We start from the raw sequence: 20,056 nt of genomic DNA, 5'->3' as shown, positions 1-20,056 counted from the left end.
TCTCCTGTGACTACCCTTGCCTTAGTGTTCTTTCTAACACTATCAGGGTCCGAACGCTGCACTGTTGACTCTCATTCGGCCTAAGATACCCAGCTCCTTCGTGGTCAGAATGCATTCCTGAAACTTTAACCCTTCCATAGTAGAGAAGAATTTGGTAGGTGTGATTTCTCATGTCATAGCATCACAGTAATAGGAGATGCCATCAGCAGGCAGGAGAGGTAGAAGGGGAGACCCTGTTGCAACAGGTCTGTAAGACTGGACTGTTTATCCTCTGGTGCAGGCGCTTAAAGCCCAGCCATGCCCAGATACATGAGTTCTTATTCTTCAGCTTCTAGTCTGAGGGTCATAGACCATAAAAATTAAGATCTTCAGTTAAGATCTGTCAGCAAAAGAAGAGTTTGGATTTATACCCCACCTTTCTCTCCTGTAAGGAGACTCAAAAAGGCTTAAGAACTCCTTTTCCCTTCCTCTCCACACAATAGACACCTTGTGAGGGAGGTGGGGCTTTGAGAGTTCAGTGAGAACTGTGACTAGCCCAAGGTCACTCAGCAGGCTTCATGTGTAGCAACAGGAAAATAAATCCAGTTCACCAGATAAGAGTCTGCCGCTCAGGGGGAGGAGTGGGGAATCGAACCTGGTTCTCCATATCTGAGTCTACCTGATCTTAACCACTACACCACACTAGCTTAGAACACAGAAAGAGAGAGAGAGAGAGAGTAAAACTGAGCTGCTTTGAATTCAGTACCACCACCCCTTCCTTGTTTTTTTTTTTTAATCGTAAGCCATTTTGGGTACTCTTTGAGGAGGAAAGGATAAATAAAAATAAGCAAATAAATAAGTGGTGTATTGTATACAGTATCAGACTAGGGGAGACCCAGGCCCAAGTCCCCACTCTGCACCACGGAAGCTTGCTGGGTGACCTCGGGATGGTCACATTCTCTCAACGTAACTTATCTCACAAGGTTGTTGTGAGGATAAAATGGAGGAGGGGTATCAGGGAGCTGTAAGGACCAGAGTCCCTCCAGTTCCAAACAGAGAAACAGACAGAAGAGAAAGAAGAAGAGTTTGGATTTATATTCCCCTTTCTCTCCTGTAAGGAGACTCAAAGGGGCTTACAATCTCCTTTCCTTCCCCCTCCACAACAAACACCCTGTGAGGTGGATGGGGCTGAGAGAGCTCCGAAAAACTGTGACTAGCCCAAGGTCACCGAGGTGGCGTGCGTTGAAGTGCACAGGATAATCTAGTTCCCCAGATAAGCCTCCACAGTTCAAGTGGCAGAAATGGGGAATCAAACCCGGTTCTCCAGATTAGAGTGCACCTGCTCTTGACCACTACGCCACTGCTGAGCAAACTTGGAAGAGGGTGTGGCTCAGTCATGCAACGTTGCCTCCAAACGGCGACTTACAGTGCGGGCTCTCCTTGGCCCCGGCCAGCAGCAGTGTCTTAGCGATGGGGGCGTTGTTGGTCATGATGGCGATGTCCAGAGGCAAGAGGCCCTCGCTGTTGGGGGTGTTCAGATCCAGCTCCTCCAGGCTGTACTGCCGGAGCAGGTCCTGCACCTTGTCCAGATCTTGCAGCTCGACGGCCTCGAAGAGCGCAGCATTGCCTTGGAACTGCGGAGAGAAGCAGTTGACCAATGAAGCAGAGCAGGCAACTCTCTCACCGGCTCTTCCCCCACACGGCCACTTCGTTCAAATGAAGAAGGCCAAGCAGAACTGTGGAAATGTGGGTTGAGTGGATCGGGGCTGAATTGAGCACTCATCGGATGGCTCTCCTACTTTCAGCTTAAGCTAAGTTTGCCTTTCTCAGCACATGGTAAATGCAGGGTGAACGGCACTGATCGCTTCGGCAAGTCACATCCCGGCCCACTCAACTCACAGTGTTAATTTGCCAATCAAGAGCGCCCTGATGCACTGTGTCACCTTCAAGACCAAGGACACCCAGGACTTGCAGTCTTGTTCATTCCACAGCTGCTTCTAATTCTTCTACAAGCACGACACGCCCCAACAGAACTCAATCATAATGCTGCACCATGTGCACGGTACCGAAATCGCCTTTGAGAGAGGGAGAGAGAAACCAGGAAGGCCTAAAAGGGCCGCTGAGGGATAAACTCGCTTCTGGAATCTTTTCTGTGAAACTGACCCAAAAACTCAGCGGCAGGAAGAAGTCTGGCAAACTGGACTTGCCAATAGCCCACCTGGCCCTTCAGCACACCAGACCAGCTGACCCTTCAGCACACCAGACCAACACTTATAGGCCCAGGCCCAAAACACAACAATAGTGGCTGCCATGAAGACGACTTTTGGTGCAGATGTAAGGTACATGGCAACTAGAGACAGGGCATTTTCCGTCGGGGCCCCTGACCAGTGGAATGATCTTCTCCTGGAGGTTCGCCTAACATTTACCCCACTCTTTTAGGTGCCAGGACAATCCCACCCCCGGCTTTTCATGAAGGGATTTCTTTTTTTAAAAGAATCGGCTTCTAGCTGGAGAACAGTTTTACAGGCTCAGTTCTAGGCTGCCGAATGTTTCATGTTGGGTTTTTAAGTCGCTTGTTAATTTTAAATGATTTTGTAAGCTGTTTTATGGTTTTATCACGGTGCATGTTTGTAAGCCTCCTTGAGCAGACGCATGCATGCATGCATACATGCACACACACACGCACACATACATACGATATTCACTGGGGTAGAAATTGCTTTATACCCCACCTTTCTCTCGTAAGGAGACTCCAGGTGGCCTACAAGCTCCAACCTCTCCCCACCCCTTGTGAGGTAGATGGAGCTGAGAGAGTTCCCAAGAACCGTGACTAGCCCAAGGTCACCCAGCAGGAATGTAGGGGTGCGGAAACACATCTGGCTCACCAGATAAGCCTCGGCCACTCAGGCGGAGGAGTGGGGAATCAAACCTGGTTCTCCAGATTAGAATCCACCTGCTCTCAACCACTACACCATGCTGCCCGTGGTGCTCTTGGGGTTCCCCCTCAAGTCAGTCTTTAACTACCATGTTTCCCCGAAAATAAGACAGTGTCTTATATTAATTTTTGCTCCCAAAGATGAGCTATGTCTTATTTTCAGGGGATGTCTTATTTTTCTGTGTTCTGTTCGTCGGGCATGCTTCCAAACAAAAACTTTGCTACGTCTTACTTTCGGGGGATGCCTTAGATTTCGCACTTCAGCAAAACCTCTACTATGTCTTATTTTCAGGGGATGTCTTATATTCCGGGAAAGAGGGTAAGCTTGCCTCTTCTGGCCTCCTGCAGGGTATCTGGCGGGTTTTACTATGGTGCTCATGGCGCAATTATTTGCCACCTTATCCGAGCTGTGAGTGAGTGAGTGGTGGGACCTCAAAAAGAGTCCAACAGCAATGTTTAAACAAATCCCTCCGCTCAATGTGAAGGGATGCATTTTCTTTGCATGTCTCAACCCACAGAGGAATTCTAACGGCCAAGGAACGGCACTCACAAGGTAGGACTTGCGTAACTTCTCCTTCTCAGTCCTCCCTGTGACTGTCCCCTCGTCGAAGGACATGTAGTTCACGCGGAATTTCCCAGACAAGTTCCGGTACAGCCTCTTGGCGGCATTTGGAGAGGAGGGCCCCGGCTGCTTCCTGGACTGAGTGAGCTGTAAGTCTCTCATTTGCTGTGTCATTTTAGGCGAGGAAGACCTAATGAAACACAAAGTGAAGAATGGGTGGACAGATACGGTTAGCATCCGGGCAAAGGGAGGCCTGGGTTAAGCAAAGAGTGGACAATCTAAATATTTCCATGTATATTCATGCTTGAAGGAAACTTCTGTGCAACTTGCTTCCTTGCCTGACCACTGACCTGATGCAGGGATCCTGGAAAGCATCTATGGATCTTCTCTGCAGTCTTTTATGGCTGTATCCCAGTTCGGTTCACCAGGAAATAATGGTCACATTGGAAAGTGGACTCTATGGCGTTACACCCCATTGAAATCCCTCCCCAGACTCAGGTTCCAACTCCCAAATTTCTAGGTATTTCCCAGGCTGGAGCTTGCAACCCTAACTCTTGAGGCAGCCTTTACAGGCACAGAGACTAATATTAGAAAAAGGGGGGTTCGGTGACCAGTATCAGTGAAAGTAAGGCATCTGCACCCAAAAGCTTACAGCACCCAAGTACTGTGTATTCTGAATTAATGTATTCAGTTTTTCAAATGCAGTCTCTCAATTCTTCCATACAAATGTGTAACAAAGCAAGCATGGGATGTACACTTCTCCTTCCATTACATCAAAATTACAATACAATACTTTGTGGCTGCACAGAAACAAACATACAACATATAATTTAGCCGTGAGGCTGCGGTTGCGTTTAGCTGCGGCTGGAGCCTCGCGGATAAACTATATGTTATGTGTTTTTGGAGGGGATACTTTCTTTCCACTGAATACGGAGAGTAATATAGGCAGTCTTTTGGCCCTGTCTACCCTTTAGGTGCACTTGGAGGTCCTGTCCAGAGAGGGAGGGAGGGAGGGAGGGAGAGAGAGAAATATCAAAAGACAACTCCAAGACTCTAACCAGTTGCTCTAAACCACAGGTGCTGGCAGGAGATGATGGGAACTGTAGTCCATAACATCTGGAGGGCCACGAGTTTGGCACCTATGCTCTAAACAATGTATGAGAAAACATTTTAATTCCCAGTGCCGAAAGCCATTGGGAGAGTGAACAAGATCGAGAGAGATGATTTCCCTTGATCAATCAGAAGAGCAGTGCACCGGGGCACTAAACCAGCCTCCATCCCAGAATTCAGGCTAAAGGCCAGACTGAAAAGTATCAAGGAAGGATGATTCATTCAGGAATGCCAGGAGCTGCGCCGCCACTGAACATTTTGCCAGCTTCCCTGCAAACTGACAAGCCTAAAACCAGTCCATAGCTTCCTTAAACAATGGACGGCTTCTTAAGGAATGGGTGGGACGACATCACCTCCTTTACAAGTGGGTGGCACCTCACCCTCCTCCAAAGAGGCGTCCGCCATTCTAGCCAGAAGCTCACCACGTTCTCCAGCTGGCTCGCGCCAGTCATGATGGGAGCAGCTCCAGAGCCTATGTGGCAGCTTTCACAACACCAGGCAACCTGTCAACGTCCTCGGGAGAAATCGGAGCAAAGTGACCCGACCAACTGTGACAAGTGGATGCTTCATATGCACAACTGTCTGTTTACTATTGCCAGTCCCTAAAGGGATAAAAATGCTGTCATCGTCAGAAACCAGGTGATGTCGAAAGCTCTCGATTTGTATCACTCGATTCCAATCCTGGATGCAGTTTTTGCCTGCTGTGAACTGAGCAATGAAGCTGTACATGTCCAACATTGTGGCTCTGGCAGGGTTCTAGGCTATAAGCTGCACGTATCACCGGCAGTCCAGTGCACTGGTTAAAAAACTAAGCCCTTTCCTGGGCAGGCCAGCTGATCAGTTTAATTGTACTTCCCTTGCAAAACCACTGCAGATCTGGACGGAAGGCAACACTGAGAAAACACTGGCTCTGGTGATCACATTTAGGGAGACAGCCCTGCGGAGGGTATTAATAGCACCCTCCACCTCCCTCCCTCAATCACTCTGATTGTATTTGAGACATCGTGGGCTGCAGAACGACATTACCCATTTTAATTCCTTTAAACGATGCTTCTATTTTTGAGCTCTGAAACAGCGCAAGGTTGGTTCCTGCCAGGCATACTCCTGGGATGGATCGCGAAGATTACAAAAGTCTCTAGATACTATGAAGACAAGTCTGAGTTGCGGGAAGAGAGTTGGGTTTTTTCCCCCTGTGCCTATAGAAGGGGGAAGGAATAGGCCCGTTTTTGAGCCCTTTGCAACCACAGCTTGGCCTGGCAAAGAAGCTGGGCACCTCTGTGACTAAACCCATGTCCCACAGCAAGCACACTGTATGTTTAAGACGCAGGAATAATAGATTGATCCAGATCCCGCTGTAAAATACACATATTTGGCATGTTTTCCCCCCCGCCTCAAAGACAGTGAGTCTTGACAAATGGAGGGTCTTTTGTGGCACACACAAGCACATGGACGGTTAATTCTGTGTCACTCAAAAGAACACTATGGATGCTTTTCGATTCGATGGCTATCTGCAAGCACGCCACCAAACCCAACTGAAAACAACCCCCTTGGAATGATATCCAAGATAGGGGAAAGGCGCAGCTACAGTGTTCTTGGATTTGACAAAGTCCCACCATCAAGAGCTCCTGAGGGAACGGAGGCAAGCATCAGATAAGGGGACAGGTCATCTTATGGCTTGGGAACTGGCGAAAGGAAACAAAGGGTAGGGATGAATGGACAACTTTCACAATGGAGTGGCGTAAACAGCGGAGTCCCTTCGGGATCTGTTATGGGGACTGGAGCTTTTAAAACTTATTCATGCGGTCTGAAAAGCCGGTCTTGGGAAGGTCCTAAATTCAGTGAAAGCGGCACGTACTCCTGAGTATGTTTAAGTATGCCCACTGTATATATTTTCCGAAATTGCCAACTGATCCCATTGATATTGGTAAACAGATATATGGTTAAAATTAAAGGAGGCCGAAAAGAAACTGGAGCCCAATTTAGAACGCCCGAGCACATACAAAACTGTGTTCTCTTACCAACAACTAAAATTGCTCAAATTGCATCCAATCCATTATGCTAATAGCTTCTGGCCACTTTCTGCAACAGCTCTCCAGTCATTAATATTCCCATTGTGCGGCTAAGCGATAGGGTCCAATTGTCCGTACTATACAGGATGTCAAAGTGTAACATAACCCTTAACTGAGAACAGCAATCATATGAACAGAATGTATCTTTCCACAAGCCTGGCCCCTCTCCATTCCCTGTTTCTGTCTCCCCCCTACCCCTTTAAGAAGAAGACGGGTTTGGATTTATATCCCTCCTTTCTCTCCTGTAAGGAGACTTGAAGGGGCTTACAGTCTCCTTCCCCTTCCTTCCTCACAACAAACACCCTGTGAGGTAGGTGGGGCTGAGAGAGAGCTCCAAAGAACTGTGACTAGCCCAAGGTCACCCAGCTGGTGTGCGTTGGAGTGCACAAGCTAATCTGAATTCACCAGATATGCCTCCAAAGCTCAGGTGGCAGAGCGGGGAATCAAACCCCAGATTAGAGTGAACCTTCTCTTAACCACTACACCACACTGGCTCTCTAAGGATGCATTGTGTTAAGAGAATAAGGAGACAACGGCATATATAAAGCCAATATTGGAAATGGTATCAGCCATCCCAAGCACAAGTCTGCGGCTCAACCTGGGGGCCCTCAAATGGAAGCTGGGCCTGATGCAGATGGGATAGAGACTTTGCTGACTATGCTGCTGAGATGTCTCATGCTCTGAAGGGAGGAAAAAGCGTTCAAGATCAATCCTGCCATGCTTGCTTCTGGCCTGGCAAAGTGAGCATCAGACCATATCATAGGCTCATCAAATCACAGAGTTGAAGGAGACCCCAAGGGCCATCAAGAACAACTCCCTGCAATGCAGGAATGCACAACCAAAGCACTCCCGACAGATGTTCATCCAGCCTCTGTTTAAAAACCTCCAAAGAAGGAGATTCCCCCATACTCTGAGGTAGTGCATTCCACAGTTGAACAGCCCCGACAGTCAGGTAATTCTTCCTAATGTTTAGGTGGACTCTCTTTTCCTGCATCGTGAACCCATGACTCCTAGCCCTAGTCTTTGGAGCAGCAGAAAATAAGCTTGCTCCCTCACCAACATGACATCTCCCTTGAATTACACCACAAGCCTTTCTCACAAACACCATTTCCACTACTGCACATAGCGAGAGCAGGCACTAGCCACAGGATAACAAGCACAAGCAAACCTTGGTGGGCGTGGCTGAACGAGGCAACAGAGGAAATGGGGAGCGAGCATCCTGATCTAGCTACACAGACAGAATTTATACCTCTCTGATGAGGTGTGAATGACTAGGGATCCAACCCCAATTACTCACCCAGAGTTTCTGTTCAGACTGCAGCAGATATTGGGAGGTAGCTGCCCCTACTCGGAGTTAAACCAAGCAGAAGACTGCCTAGCAAAAGCAACGAAAGTTGTCATCCCCACAGAGCTGTTCTGAAAACAAGAAGAGTGAGTCTGGTGGCGTAAGGTGTCACGGAGACACATGAAACCAGTGGAACCAGTGGCAGGTGAGCTTTATCACGAGGATGGCACCGACTATTTATTTATTTGTTTGTTTATTTGTTTGTTTATTGGGCTTGATATGCCGCACCCCCAAAGGGCTCTGTTTTTAGCGAGCTCCTACAACATTTATCAGACCCCAAATATTAAGATGGTCACAAATATGAAAGTGTGATCATTTCAGCCAAAGCAAAGGACTCTGCCACTTTCCTAGAACCGCTCACCTCGCTCCGGCTGGTTAACGAGCACAGCCACCGAAGACTGGATTTTCATCAACGGGGGGGGGGGGGGGGGGGGAGGAAATAGATATTATTTTATCTCTTCTTGACTTCAACAGATCCAGCGCCATCTGAGTCGGTTTGCTGGTTGAAGAACAAGAGAGGGAAAAAAAGAGCATCTAGATCCGCAACCTTCCAGGCAGCCAGCGGGATCGATGGAGACGTGCCAAAGCGGCCTCGTTCGGTCAGCTTGCAAACAAGGCAGGCAATCTGCCACACACCGAACCATAAATACCAATGACAGCAAACCATTTTCATAAGCTAGGAAACACCGTTTTTCTCCTTCGCAGAATAAATGCGCAAAAACCCACAGCTGAAATGGGTAAAGAAGTGGACTGGGAAACACTTTTGGCCACAGTTCAACGTCTAGCAGAGCCCATGCAAAGCTTTCTGCCCCCTCCCCTCCCCAAATGTCACAATGAAGTAAAAGATACATATGAAACAGATTCACATGAGAAATATGAGGGTAAAGGCTCTATTGTGGTTCCCAATGGCTACGTGCTGAGTGTTATTGTGTTAATTCTTTTACATTACCTAAACCCTACCTAGTGCAGCCTTTGGGAGGATAAAGTGGACAAGAGAAGAACTATGTAAGCCACTGTTTCTCCACTGGGGAGAAATGTGGGGTATAAATTCAGTAAATAATACTAATGTCCATTTGACAGACTCTCCCAAAACCAACAGAGAAGCAATGGGGACAATGGGCAAGAAAACTTATTTTGTCTCTTCAGAAATAGCGACGCATACCCATGAGAAGCAAGGCTCAAAACCTGATAGCCTATCCTTTTTTGTAGCCTATCCTTTCTTGTCCTTCTTCCCTCATTTGGCAAAACTGTCCTTTTGTTTGTTTGTTTGTTTTGAGCTCAACTGAACATGCCCGTTTGATCTCGGAACAACAATAACTTCCAACTTATAGGAGATTCTCTTCACGCCAAAGCATTTTTGTTTGTTCTCCAGAATCCCTAATGATGCCAGCGCGGCTCCGGGAGAGGCCTGTAGTTAACCACAAAGCTGGTGGAAGCCAAGGAATAGAACTAAGGTTTATCCCCCTCCCCTTTTAGGGTCTACTCTAGAAGGAGTACTTACTATCACCCATTGTGAGGAATAGGCTTACACCCACAGGTCAGATAAGAAATGAGAAGAAATAGAAGTAACGCCAGAGATGAAGAAACATCTCCCAGATCATACAAGACACCTGGAAGTATATTGTTCCCCTTCCAAAAACATCCTTCTGATATGAACTGACTTGCAGCTTTATATGTACCCCAGTTCCCAGAATTCATTTTGTCATTTCGGCTCTGGACTGCTTTAGATTCTGGTGCCATCTCCACGATCGTTTAATTTAATTTCGGACGGGTCCTCGAAGCTTAATTCTATTTCAGCTAATCAAGGTCGACAACTGGCATGATAACCAGCTCTCCACAAGAAAACTGGTTTTTTTCTGTGAAGCATCTTTGCCAATTTCACTAAAGCAGATTCAGCTGTTCCACCAAAGAGGCCACAGATTTTTCTGCCTGGAGTATGTCGCCATCTCAAACAATTAATAGCCTTGACTGGTGCTCTTGTGGGAGGTCTTCGCAGGGAAGACGGAGGATAAGAACATCAGTCACCATTTTTCATACACAAATGTAACGCAACCAAGTGCGGAATCCAAAAAATGTACTGGTGTTTGAGAGTTGCTGTAAAGGACTGTGAAAACATGACTATACAGAGATAGATGTATGATGTATGGCCGGACATTAGGATTTTTTTTTACCCACTAGTAGTTCAGCAGTGGAACCGGCTGCCTAGGAAGATGGCGAGCTCCCCCCCTCTGGCACTCTCCAATCAGCAGCTGAATGAGCACTAGTCAGGGATAGTCTAGATTGTTCTTGAATTGAGCAGAGCTTGGATTAGATGGCTTGTCTGGCCCCTTCCAACTCTATGATTCTATGATAAATAAAAACAAGCTCCAAACTGCTGGGATTTACCCTTTTACCATTGACCAGCGTGGTGTAGAGGTTAATCGAGTTTGATTCCCCTCTCCTCCGCCTGAGTGGTGGACTCTTCTCTGGTGAACTGGGTTTTGTTTCCATGCTCCTACTCATGAAGCATGCTGGGTGACCTTGGGCTAGTCACGGTTCGTTCAGAACTCTCTCAGCCCCACCTGCCTCACCAGGTGTCTGCTGTGGGAAGAGGAAGGGAAAAGAGCTTGTAAGCTGCCTGAAGTCTCCTTACAGGAGAGAAAGGCAGGATATAAATCCAAACCCTTCCTCCTCCTCCTCCTCCTCCTCCTCTAGGTAACTGAGACAGATAGCCAAGAACCGTAACAAAAATGACTTGCTCTGCCATTCTGGGCCCTTTCCACAGAATCTCATGATTTGCTTAAGATACCAAACTGTAATATGTCAATAAACATAAGAATATGTTCACAGACTCTCTTTGGCTTTCGTACTTCTCTAGTAACGCTTGAAAACCTAGCCAGTCCATCATCCAGCACTTCTATTTTGTTTCCATCTTTCAACTTCATCAAGTATAATCTCTCTCTTCACACTGTCACCTCTCCGTTGAGTCACAGCTGCAATGCTTATTTCGTTCACGGGGCTATTCCGGTATGCACTGGAGAATAACCAGTCCTATTTGATGGATTGTACGAGCAAAAGATTTGAATGGGTCCGCAATTTCTCCTTCCCTCGTTCCTCTCAACCAGGTCTTTAGAAAGAGCCAGAGGAATAGTTTGGCATGTTTCCCCCCCTCCCAGTCAGGGACTAAATTATGAAGGCCAATGCCGCCATACTGTCTGGAAGAAGAAGAGAACTAGATTGACAATTTTATAGGCTGCTTATAACTCCGCTTGGACTTTTTTTCTGAATGCTAGCACAGTTTTATACGGCAGACGCGCCAAATATAACACTCTTGACAATGCCTCCTGTTAGGCGTGCAGGGCACCCCTCCATTACCACACCTTTCCCAGCAATTTTAGCCAAACTCTTAATATTATTACTGTTGTGGGTAGGGGCACAGAGTTGGAAAAATGCCCCCGGTTGCTAACAATATGTGACACATTTCGTTCAGTATATCCCGTCTAAGATAGATAAATAAGAGAAGCTTTGTGCTCCCTGGGGAGAAATATTGATTGAAAGCAAGCTCAGTTTCCCAGGGGATCTGGTGGCCAGAAAGCCTCATTACAGAATATCAGTCACCTTTGTTTTATGTACAATCCATATCTGGGAGCACGAACTGCATTCTTCAACATGCCACACAGATCTAGTTCTTAGCATAACTATTTCAGAACAGGGGAAAAAAGCTAAAACGTACTATCCAACGGGCCAGATCTAATGGGCCAGAATACTGCTACAAATACAGATATGTTCCAATATTAGGTTAAAAGTATGCAGTGATCAACCAATAGAATTGAGGGGGAGGTACCGCACCTATTTTAATAGGTACGCTCTGATGACAGCCCACGCTGGCAAGGAGAACCTGGCTGGTTTTCTGGAGGACTGTCTCCTTCCCTTTCCCCCAAATTAGATACTGGAGAGCCGAGGCGGGTTTTCCCCACAGCATTCCTCACCGCCAACCCCTAATTGCTGCTTAACATTAAATATCGAAGTGAGGAAATGTCGGGCAAATGTTCTTGCTGTGGGAACACACAGTCCCCTTTAATCACATTGTTTTTGTTTGGCCTTTTTTATTAGTTGTGCTGCGGGTTCCCTCCCCGCCCCCTCCCCTGACAGGCCGGAGGAAGCTAGCTGTCATGTATGGCCTTAAAGTCCACAGTGAACCTCGGACCTCTGCACTGACCGACTGGAATCGGGTGCAAACCCTAAGTGAGAGACATGCATTCCAACCCCTCTCTCCTGTTCTCACTCGGATCTGCAGTGAAATAACAGCACTCTCTGCCTTCCCATGGTCTGCTGGAAACTGTTTTTGGTCTAGATATATACATGCCTCTGGTGCTCAGCCTCTTGCCTATGTTAGAAGAAGAAGAAGAAGAAGAAGAAGAAGAAGAAGAAGAAGAAGAAGAAGAAGAAGAAGAAGAAGAAGAAGAAGAAGAAGAAGAAGAAGAAGAAGAAGAAGAAGAAGAAGAAGAAGAAGAAGAAGAAGAAGAAGAAGATTAAGAAGATTAAGAAGAAGAGGAGGAGGAGGAGGAGGAGGAGGAAGAGGAAGAAGACGAAGAAGAAGACGAAGAAGAAGACGAAGAAGAGGAGGAGGAGGAGGAGGAGGAGGAGGCGTCATTTGGATTTATAACCCCCTTTCTCTCCTGTAAGGAGACTCAAAGGGACTTACAATCTCCTTTCACTCCCCCCCACAACAAACACTCTGTGAGGTGGGTGGGGCTGAGAGAGCTCTGAAGAACTATGACTAGCCCACAGTCACCCAGATGGCATGTGTTGGAGTGCACAAACTAATCTAGTTCCCCAGATAAGCCTCCACAGCGCAAGCGGCAGAGCAGGGAATCAAACCCGGTTCTCCAGATTAGAATGCACCTGCTCTTAATCGCTACGCCACTGCTGCTCCAGCCTATCCAACCCAAGATAGTTTTTGTTCCCAAACACCCCCTTGACATAGTTATCCCCACCCCCAAAGTCTCAAATCTAACTCTCCCTACCCGACACATACGCGAAAGGGAGGGAAGAAGGGAGGGAGAGAAACAACACTAGCAAGACCTGTAAGCTTAAAGCCATGGCGACGGCTGCTGCTAGCCTTTGGATGCGGCTTACGCGGCTTGTTTGTTTTCGTACAGGAAGTTTTACAATTGCATTGGGAATCGGTCCTAATTGAGGCTGTAGTCAGAATTATACTACGTGGGTATGTGTTTTATTCTGTTGGATAAGCTTTAGCTACACTATAATTAGCCTGTGGCATGTTTGATGTTTTTTTTTAAATTTCAACGGAGTCTGGTACAAGCAGGACTGAGGAAAGATGCAAAGTGACCCAAGTTTGTCTGGGGTGGGGGGGTGGGGGGTCTGGAGGGCTAGGGAGGAGGAGCTCAGCAGAATCCAAAGCATCGTCATCTCTGGAACCTGCTAACGGAAAGGATACCAATCTTGATCCTCCTTGATCTGAGATGGCAAATGCCTTAGCAGACCAGGTGCTCGGGAGCAGCAGCACAGCAGCAGAAGGCCATTGCTTTCACCTCCTGCATGTGAGCTCCCAAAGGCACCTGGTGGGCCACTGCGAGTAGCAGAGTGCTGGACTAGATGGACTCTGGTCTGATCCAGCAGGCGCCTTCTTATGTTCTTATGATACAGAAACATAGACAATGGACCAGCTAGTGTGGTGGGAAGAGCTTAATCTAACTTTACTATTAGCTCCAAGACTCAAAGGCACCCGAATGCCGCTGGCATCTACGCTGGAACGGTTGTTCTGCACACATCTCTCACAGAGCACCTGCTATCAATTTGTGTCACATGGATTGTTTCTCTGAGCCTGTGTGTATGAGGGGTTGACTGAGCTGCTCCAGCCTCGGCAAAGGAGTTGGATTCAACGGCCTTTGGGCCCTTTTGAAATCTGTGGCCCCTTCCGCACATACAGAATAAGCTACATTCAATCCACATTTGCAACTGTTTGAAAGTGAGTTTTGCTATTCCACACAGTGAAAGCCAGCTTCAAAGTACATTGGAAGTGGATTGAAAGTGCATTATTCTGTCTGTGTGGGAGGGGCTCATGACTACTTTACACATAGGTTGCCTGTCTAGAGGAAAGGAAATCAGATGGATGGTCTATTCCAGTGGTTCTCAACCTGTGGGCTATGACCCCTTTGGGGGGGTCTAATGACCCTTTCACGGGGTCGCCTATGACCATCGGAAAACAGTCTTTTTTATATTTTATATATACCAATTTTATGGTTGGGGGTCACCACAACATGAGAAACTGTATTAAAGGGTCGCGGCATTAGGAAGGTTGAGAACCACCGGTCTATTCCAAAAGCTTCCTCAGCCTGCCCCCTTCAGCTGAAATGCACAATATCCTACTCTACTGATACTGAGGAGTAACCTTATAAGAATAGTGAGGACAATCTCTAAAAACACAGTATTGGATGGTGAGCCGCAACCAACTGATTAAGAAAACAGCAGTATATTTCTCCAGTGAATGCACACCTTCCTAGCTTGCATGATTTTGAAAAGAACTCTTCAGGTGTTACTGCCCTTGAGTGGCACGTTATGAAACTTGTGTCCGCGTCAAGTTGCAGCCAACTTATGGCAATCCTGGAGGGCTTTTATGGCAAGAGACAAACAGAGGCAACTGTAATGGATATAAACTAGTACATTAATTTTCTAAAAAATACAGGGATTGGACATTATGCCACATAGATTTGGATTTTGGGGTCTGTGATACTTTTGAGACATGGAACAACTTTATGAGGTGAGGAATGTTGTTTAAAACAAGGGAAACTGGGACACGTGAAGAAGAAGAAGAAGAAGAAGAAGAAGAAGAAGAAGAAGAAGAAGAAGAAGAAGAAGAAGAAGAAGAAGAAGAAGAGGAGGAGGAGGAGGAGGAGGAGGAGGAGGAGGAGGAGTTTGGATTTATATCCCCGTCCCGTAAGGAGACTCAGTTGGCTGATAATCTCCGTTGCCCTTCCACCCTCATAACACGCTTCCCCTGTGAGGTAGGTGGGGCTGAGAGAGCTCTCTAGAAGCTGTGTTCAGCCCAAGGTCACTCCAGCTGGCGAGGGAGTGTGTGGAGCTGGCAGGGCTGTAATCCGAATTCCCCAGATAAGCCTCCACAGCTTAGGCGGCAGAGCTGGGAATCAAACCCGGTTCCTCCAGATTAGATACATTTGCTCTTAATCTCCTACACCACTGCTGCTCCTAGACCCACACACACATCTATTTTGTAGGTTTTAATTTATTTATTTGATCTTAGCCTGCCCTTTTAGCATATAATTCACAGTTTCTAGAGTTTCTGTTCAGTTTCTAGAGGATTTTCGCAACCTAATAACTGCATGAGTTCACGGTCATGAAGATTCCAGCTTGCTTTGATAAAAAAAAAGGAATCTCAAACGCTGACTGATCCTCTTGAAATTATAACTTGCGACAGGCCTTGTCTGTCTGTCTGTCTGTCTGTCTGTCTGTCTGTCTGTCTGTCTGTCTGTCTGTCTGTCTGTCTACTTGATACATTTATATGCCACCTGACCTTGTATTCAAGACAATTTGCAATGTATAACTCCTTCTGCAATAGGATACATGCAGCACAAAGGGGAGGGTCATAAAGGGAAGAGAGGATTGAGAAACAACACTGGGGTGTGATAGAGGGATAGCCCACAATTGCCATTTGAGGGGCTTGCATGGTTTCCAAACATGCGTTGCAAGAAACTCTGACTGCACTCCTCTGAAAGAAATGGGGGGGGGGGGAGGAGAGAATTATTAAAGCAGGTTGGTGTACAAGTTGCTGTGGTAACACAAGCCTGCTTGGAGCCAACAGCTTAATCTGAAAGTCATCACAGCTTGAGAAAGAGGGCTGGAAGGCGGCTGGTGGGGGGGGGGGGGGGGGGAACAGGGGGGGGGCAGGCTGTGTTCTGGCAGCAGGCAGCCTGCCTGGAGGTGAATCCAGAAGACATCCTCAAAGATTTTTCTCTCTCTCTCCCATTCCAAGCCATCCCCAGCCACTAATTCCATGCCAGCAAAGCAAGCTGGAGCAAACTCAGCTCACTCAGGAAACATAAGGACACCCTCTACACTCACAACAAATGGTGGGTCATGTTGCCCATATTTCTCCACCAGGCAAAGCTATCATTTTGCCTGGATCCTGACAAGGAAGGTCCCTTGGCTGTTCCAGATGAAAGAGGCAGCCATCCATCCATCATGGACAATGACACCCCCCTCCTAAGAGAAGAGGCTGGTAAGAGGTCGCTGCTGCACTTAGAAACTCTAATCCAGGTGCCTACCGCACATGCAGAATAATGCACTTTCAACCCACTGTCAATGTACTTTGCAGCAGGATTTTATTGTGCAGAATAGCAAAATCCACTTTTAAACAATTGTGAAAGTGGATTGAAAGTGCATTATTCGGCATGTGCGGAAGGGGCCCCAGAGTGCCCCACCCTCAGCAGAAGCCATTCTCTTTCCTGTGTCAGATTCCCTTGCAAACTTTAGAAATGACTGACCATCTTGCAAGCTCTGCTTCTTTCCCTGGACGTGTGCATGTATGTGTGGGAGAGAAAGACCAGCCTGGAAAGGAGCATGCCCCCCTCCCTCCATTCCATTTTTTATTACATCCCTGGATTCTGAACTATCAAGAGTGTTGTGAGTCCCGTAACCTCCCCTACTTGAGACATCTCCCAAGGTGCCTGCAAGTCAATACATTCAAATGACATGAACAAATAATTCTATGCTGTTTTCCACATCTTTTCCTCCATCAAGTGTACAAAGGATCCTGACAATGTAACCAGATCCCAGTGTGAAATCTGCAGTCAAGTTATAGGATCCTACAAAAAAAGTGAGAGACCGAACAGGGCAGGGTAGATTTGTCCATCACAAACTAACATCTCAGAGGCTGGTAAATGCCAGCACTGAAATGTTGCATCTTCAAGAAAGGTGTACCTTTCGTGACCTGAAGGAAGCCAGGATCCAAACAACGGGGAAAGGGAGAATATGTTAAACAGCGTGTAACAGGGTGGGATACTAACAGCAGATATACATCCTTCTGCTCCAGTTAAGCCAGTGTGCCTAGAAGGGTGTGACTCTGGTAGCATTGATTAGCATCTACGTTTTCTATCTTTAGGGAGAAAGTATCAGTCAGGCAAGATGACAACAGTCGAAGTGCACTGAAAGTAATAGGTGGACTGCATTGCAAGATAATCCCACTGGGGACTCCCAGTTAAGTAAACAGACATTGGGATAGAAGTAGACTTGCCAGGAACAGCAAGACAACATTGTGTAACTTATAACCGACTGCTTATTTTCACAAATGATGATTACATGTTTCTGTTTTCTTAATGACAAGTGAATCCTGGAACGGACTCCGACATCCCAACACTGTGAACCTGGAAAATATTCGCCTTAAAAAATAGTCATTATTTGGAGCTGTTATTTTCCCAGACGGCCCATTTTCTTCTGCTTGAGTCAGATGACAAACAAAAGAGATGAGTCTTTGCTTCTGAACCCAGAAAAACTGGTTAAATGCTGGTCTCGGTGCCGATCTCTTGCCGTCTGATGGATAGAAATTGGTGCTCAGATGGCAGCAAGTGACAGAGTGGGCCACGGAGAAGAGAGATCAGAAAGGAAATTGCTTTCAGGAGTGCTTAAAAGCTATCGGGCATCTTGAACAGTTTTAAAATGTTAAAATATGCAGTTTACTACCATAAAAAAAAACATGTGCCACAATACAAAACAACGAAGAAACCAGGGGTGGGTATAATAGGGCTTAAAAAGTCTTTATGTTTGAACCCTAAAAATGGGTGTCACGACCTCCCCTGGCCAAGAAAACCATGCCTCTGAACGTTGCTTTTATTCATATGGATTAGCTAGTACTCAACTAACTCAGCGCCCTTCCTATAAGCAGTGGACATCCTAAACCCATAAAACAGGGGAAATATATTTTATTTAAAACCTCTGGGTCACCTTTCTGCGATTGAAGACTGTCAAAGGGATACACGGTAAAACAGAGAAAGAAAAGGTATTAGTTCATTCAACCCCCTCAACTCCAACTATCAATCTGATCACAGGATCACCTTGTTAATGATATCTTCTACATCACGGCTGAATTAATTTATCCAAAGCATTCTGTAGGTGTTCGAAAACTGGGACGAAGAAGAAGAAGAAGAAGAAGAAGAAGAAGAAGAAGGAGGAGGAGGAGGAGGAGGAGGAGGAGGAGGAGGAGGAGGAGGAGGAGGAGGAGGAGGAGGAGGAGGAGGAGGAGAACTTTTAAGACTTCTGCCACTCAGAGGTTCCGTCAATCTTAACCTGTCTCCTGAGACATCTGGGAAGATTCAGACAGCCACGGTCATCCCACTGCAAAGTGGACTTCTTCTATCATTAGTGAGAGCCACACGGGAGCAGGCTGTGGTATCTGTAGAGACCCGTGCTTTGGGATAAAAGCATTGGTTTTGCTTTGCTTTCCCCACATAGATATCAGTACCAGGTAAATGGCATGGGGGTAAAAAGAAAGCACTTTGTGGCAGAGGGCCAGGCACGGTCATCTGAATCCACTCTTTGAGCGTGCCCAAGCTGTTTGCAATTTAGAGAATCAGACGCTCTTTCAGCACATCTGATCTTCACAGGGTGCTTCATCTTGTGCCAATACTTATTACTGCATGCAGCGAACAGGCCAGCTGTTCCAGGCAAGAACAAACTATGCAGTCTATATAGCCAACTTCCCATGGTGTCTCTGGAATAGTCGGGGGGGATACAGACATGCATTATTATGCAGAAATGCAAATATTAGAACCCCTGATGCCATTTTAAAAAAATGGATGGAAGAAACCTGGTTCAGGAAGGGGCCGAGACAATTAAAGCAGTGGCAGGTAAGAGGCGGTGCTTATATGTCCTTCATTCCCATTTCCTATCTCACACTGAGCTCTTCATGTGGCTGCTTCCCCAAATATTGTTTCAAAAGTCAGAACAGAATTAGTTTTGATGTAGGCCATTGGTGGTGAACCTATGGCACGGGTGCCAGAGGTGGCACTCCGAGCCCTCTCTGTGGGCACACGCAAACAGAGTGCCCCCACATACACACATCTAGGCTGGCCTGGTCCGCTGGGCTCGATTATTAGCATTAACCTAAGACTTAGTTTTGGGAAAGCAGTGTAGGTAACCCTGTTAAGCACTGTTAAACTCCACTGATTTTCATGCAAAGAACTAAAGCACGATTCTTTACCAGAGAGTAAGCTCAGTTGCTGGCAATGGGGCTTGCTTCTGAGTAAACCCTCCTAGGGTCGTGATTCACGCGTCGGAAGAGTTGCACGGTTGCTTCAAAGCAAAACTACCAACTACCACCAAGCTTACTCCTGAGTAAAGTACGCCTCGGAGCCAACCATTTTTCCTAAACTAAAACCTAAGTATTGAGGTTAAATTGCAGTGTTGGCACTTTGCGATAAATAAGTGGGTTTTAGGTTGCAATTTGGGCACTTGGTCTCGAAAAGGTTCGCCATCACTGATGTAGGCTTTCCTCGTGCAAATGCCAGTAAACACAGGAAATATGGTGGGGTACCCTTTCTTAATTCAAATGCTTTACTTAATGAAAACGGTTTCTGGTTGTGGTGGGTTTTCTGGGCTGCGTGGATCTTGTTCCTAACGTTTCGCCTGCATCTGTGGCTGGCATATTCAGGGCTGTATCACAGAGAGAAGTCTGTCACACACTGTGTCTAGTAACAGACTTTTATCTGTGCCAGCCACAGATGCAGACGAAACATTAGAAACAAGATCTACCAGATCATGGCCACATAGCCCAGAAAACCCATGAAAATCAGTTGAATCCGGCCGTGAAAGCCTTCGACAAAACGGTTTCTGTTTGAAACCTGCATCTTCTCTTTCCTCCTGCATATTACTCCAGTGCACAAAAAAGTCTCTTTCAGTACTGCAAGGCTATAGCAAGAGATTGTCCTGGTGCTAACAGGGTAAATGGAGACAATAAACCTACAATTATTCATAAATAGCATCGAGCTGTGGGACACATCAGTGTATTCATGACCAAACTCTCCCAAAAGAGACCTACAAAG

The 20,056-nt window shown here is 46.6% G+C and overlaps 1 protein-coding gene across 11 annotated transcripts in view; it reads right to left on the bottom strand.

The window, feature by feature from the left end:
• Positions 1-20,056, bottom strand: part of LOC125431855 (ankyrin repeat and fibronectin type-III domain-containing protein 1-like) — a 310,810-nt gene that overhangs the window by 36,988 nt on the left and 253,766 nt on the right. For all 11 annotated transcript variants that reach the window (XM_048495029.1, XM_048495028.1, XM_048495032.1 and 8 more), the window contains 2 exons: positions 3,465-3,666; positions 1,406-1,613 (listed from right to left, as the gene is read on the bottom strand). In XM_048495029.1, the coding sequence (XP_048350986.1) occupies positions 1,406-1,613; positions 3,465-3,666 (410 nt within the window). The remainder of the gene's footprint in view (positions 1-1,405; positions 1,614-3,464; positions 3,667-20,056) is intronic.

Source organism: Sphaerodactylus townsendi, linkage group LG04 (genome assembly GCF_021028975.2).
Source record: "Sphaerodactylus townsendi isolate TG3544 linkage group LG04, MPM_Stown_v2.3, whole genome shotgun sequence".
In the NCBI taxonomy this organism is placed as follows: domain Eukaryota; kingdom Metazoa; phylum Chordata; class Lepidosauria; order Squamata; family Sphaerodactylidae; genus Sphaerodactylus; species Sphaerodactylus townsendi.
Note: the sequence above shows the minus strand (reverse complement) of the source record. Positions and strands in the feature narration are given on the sequence as shown.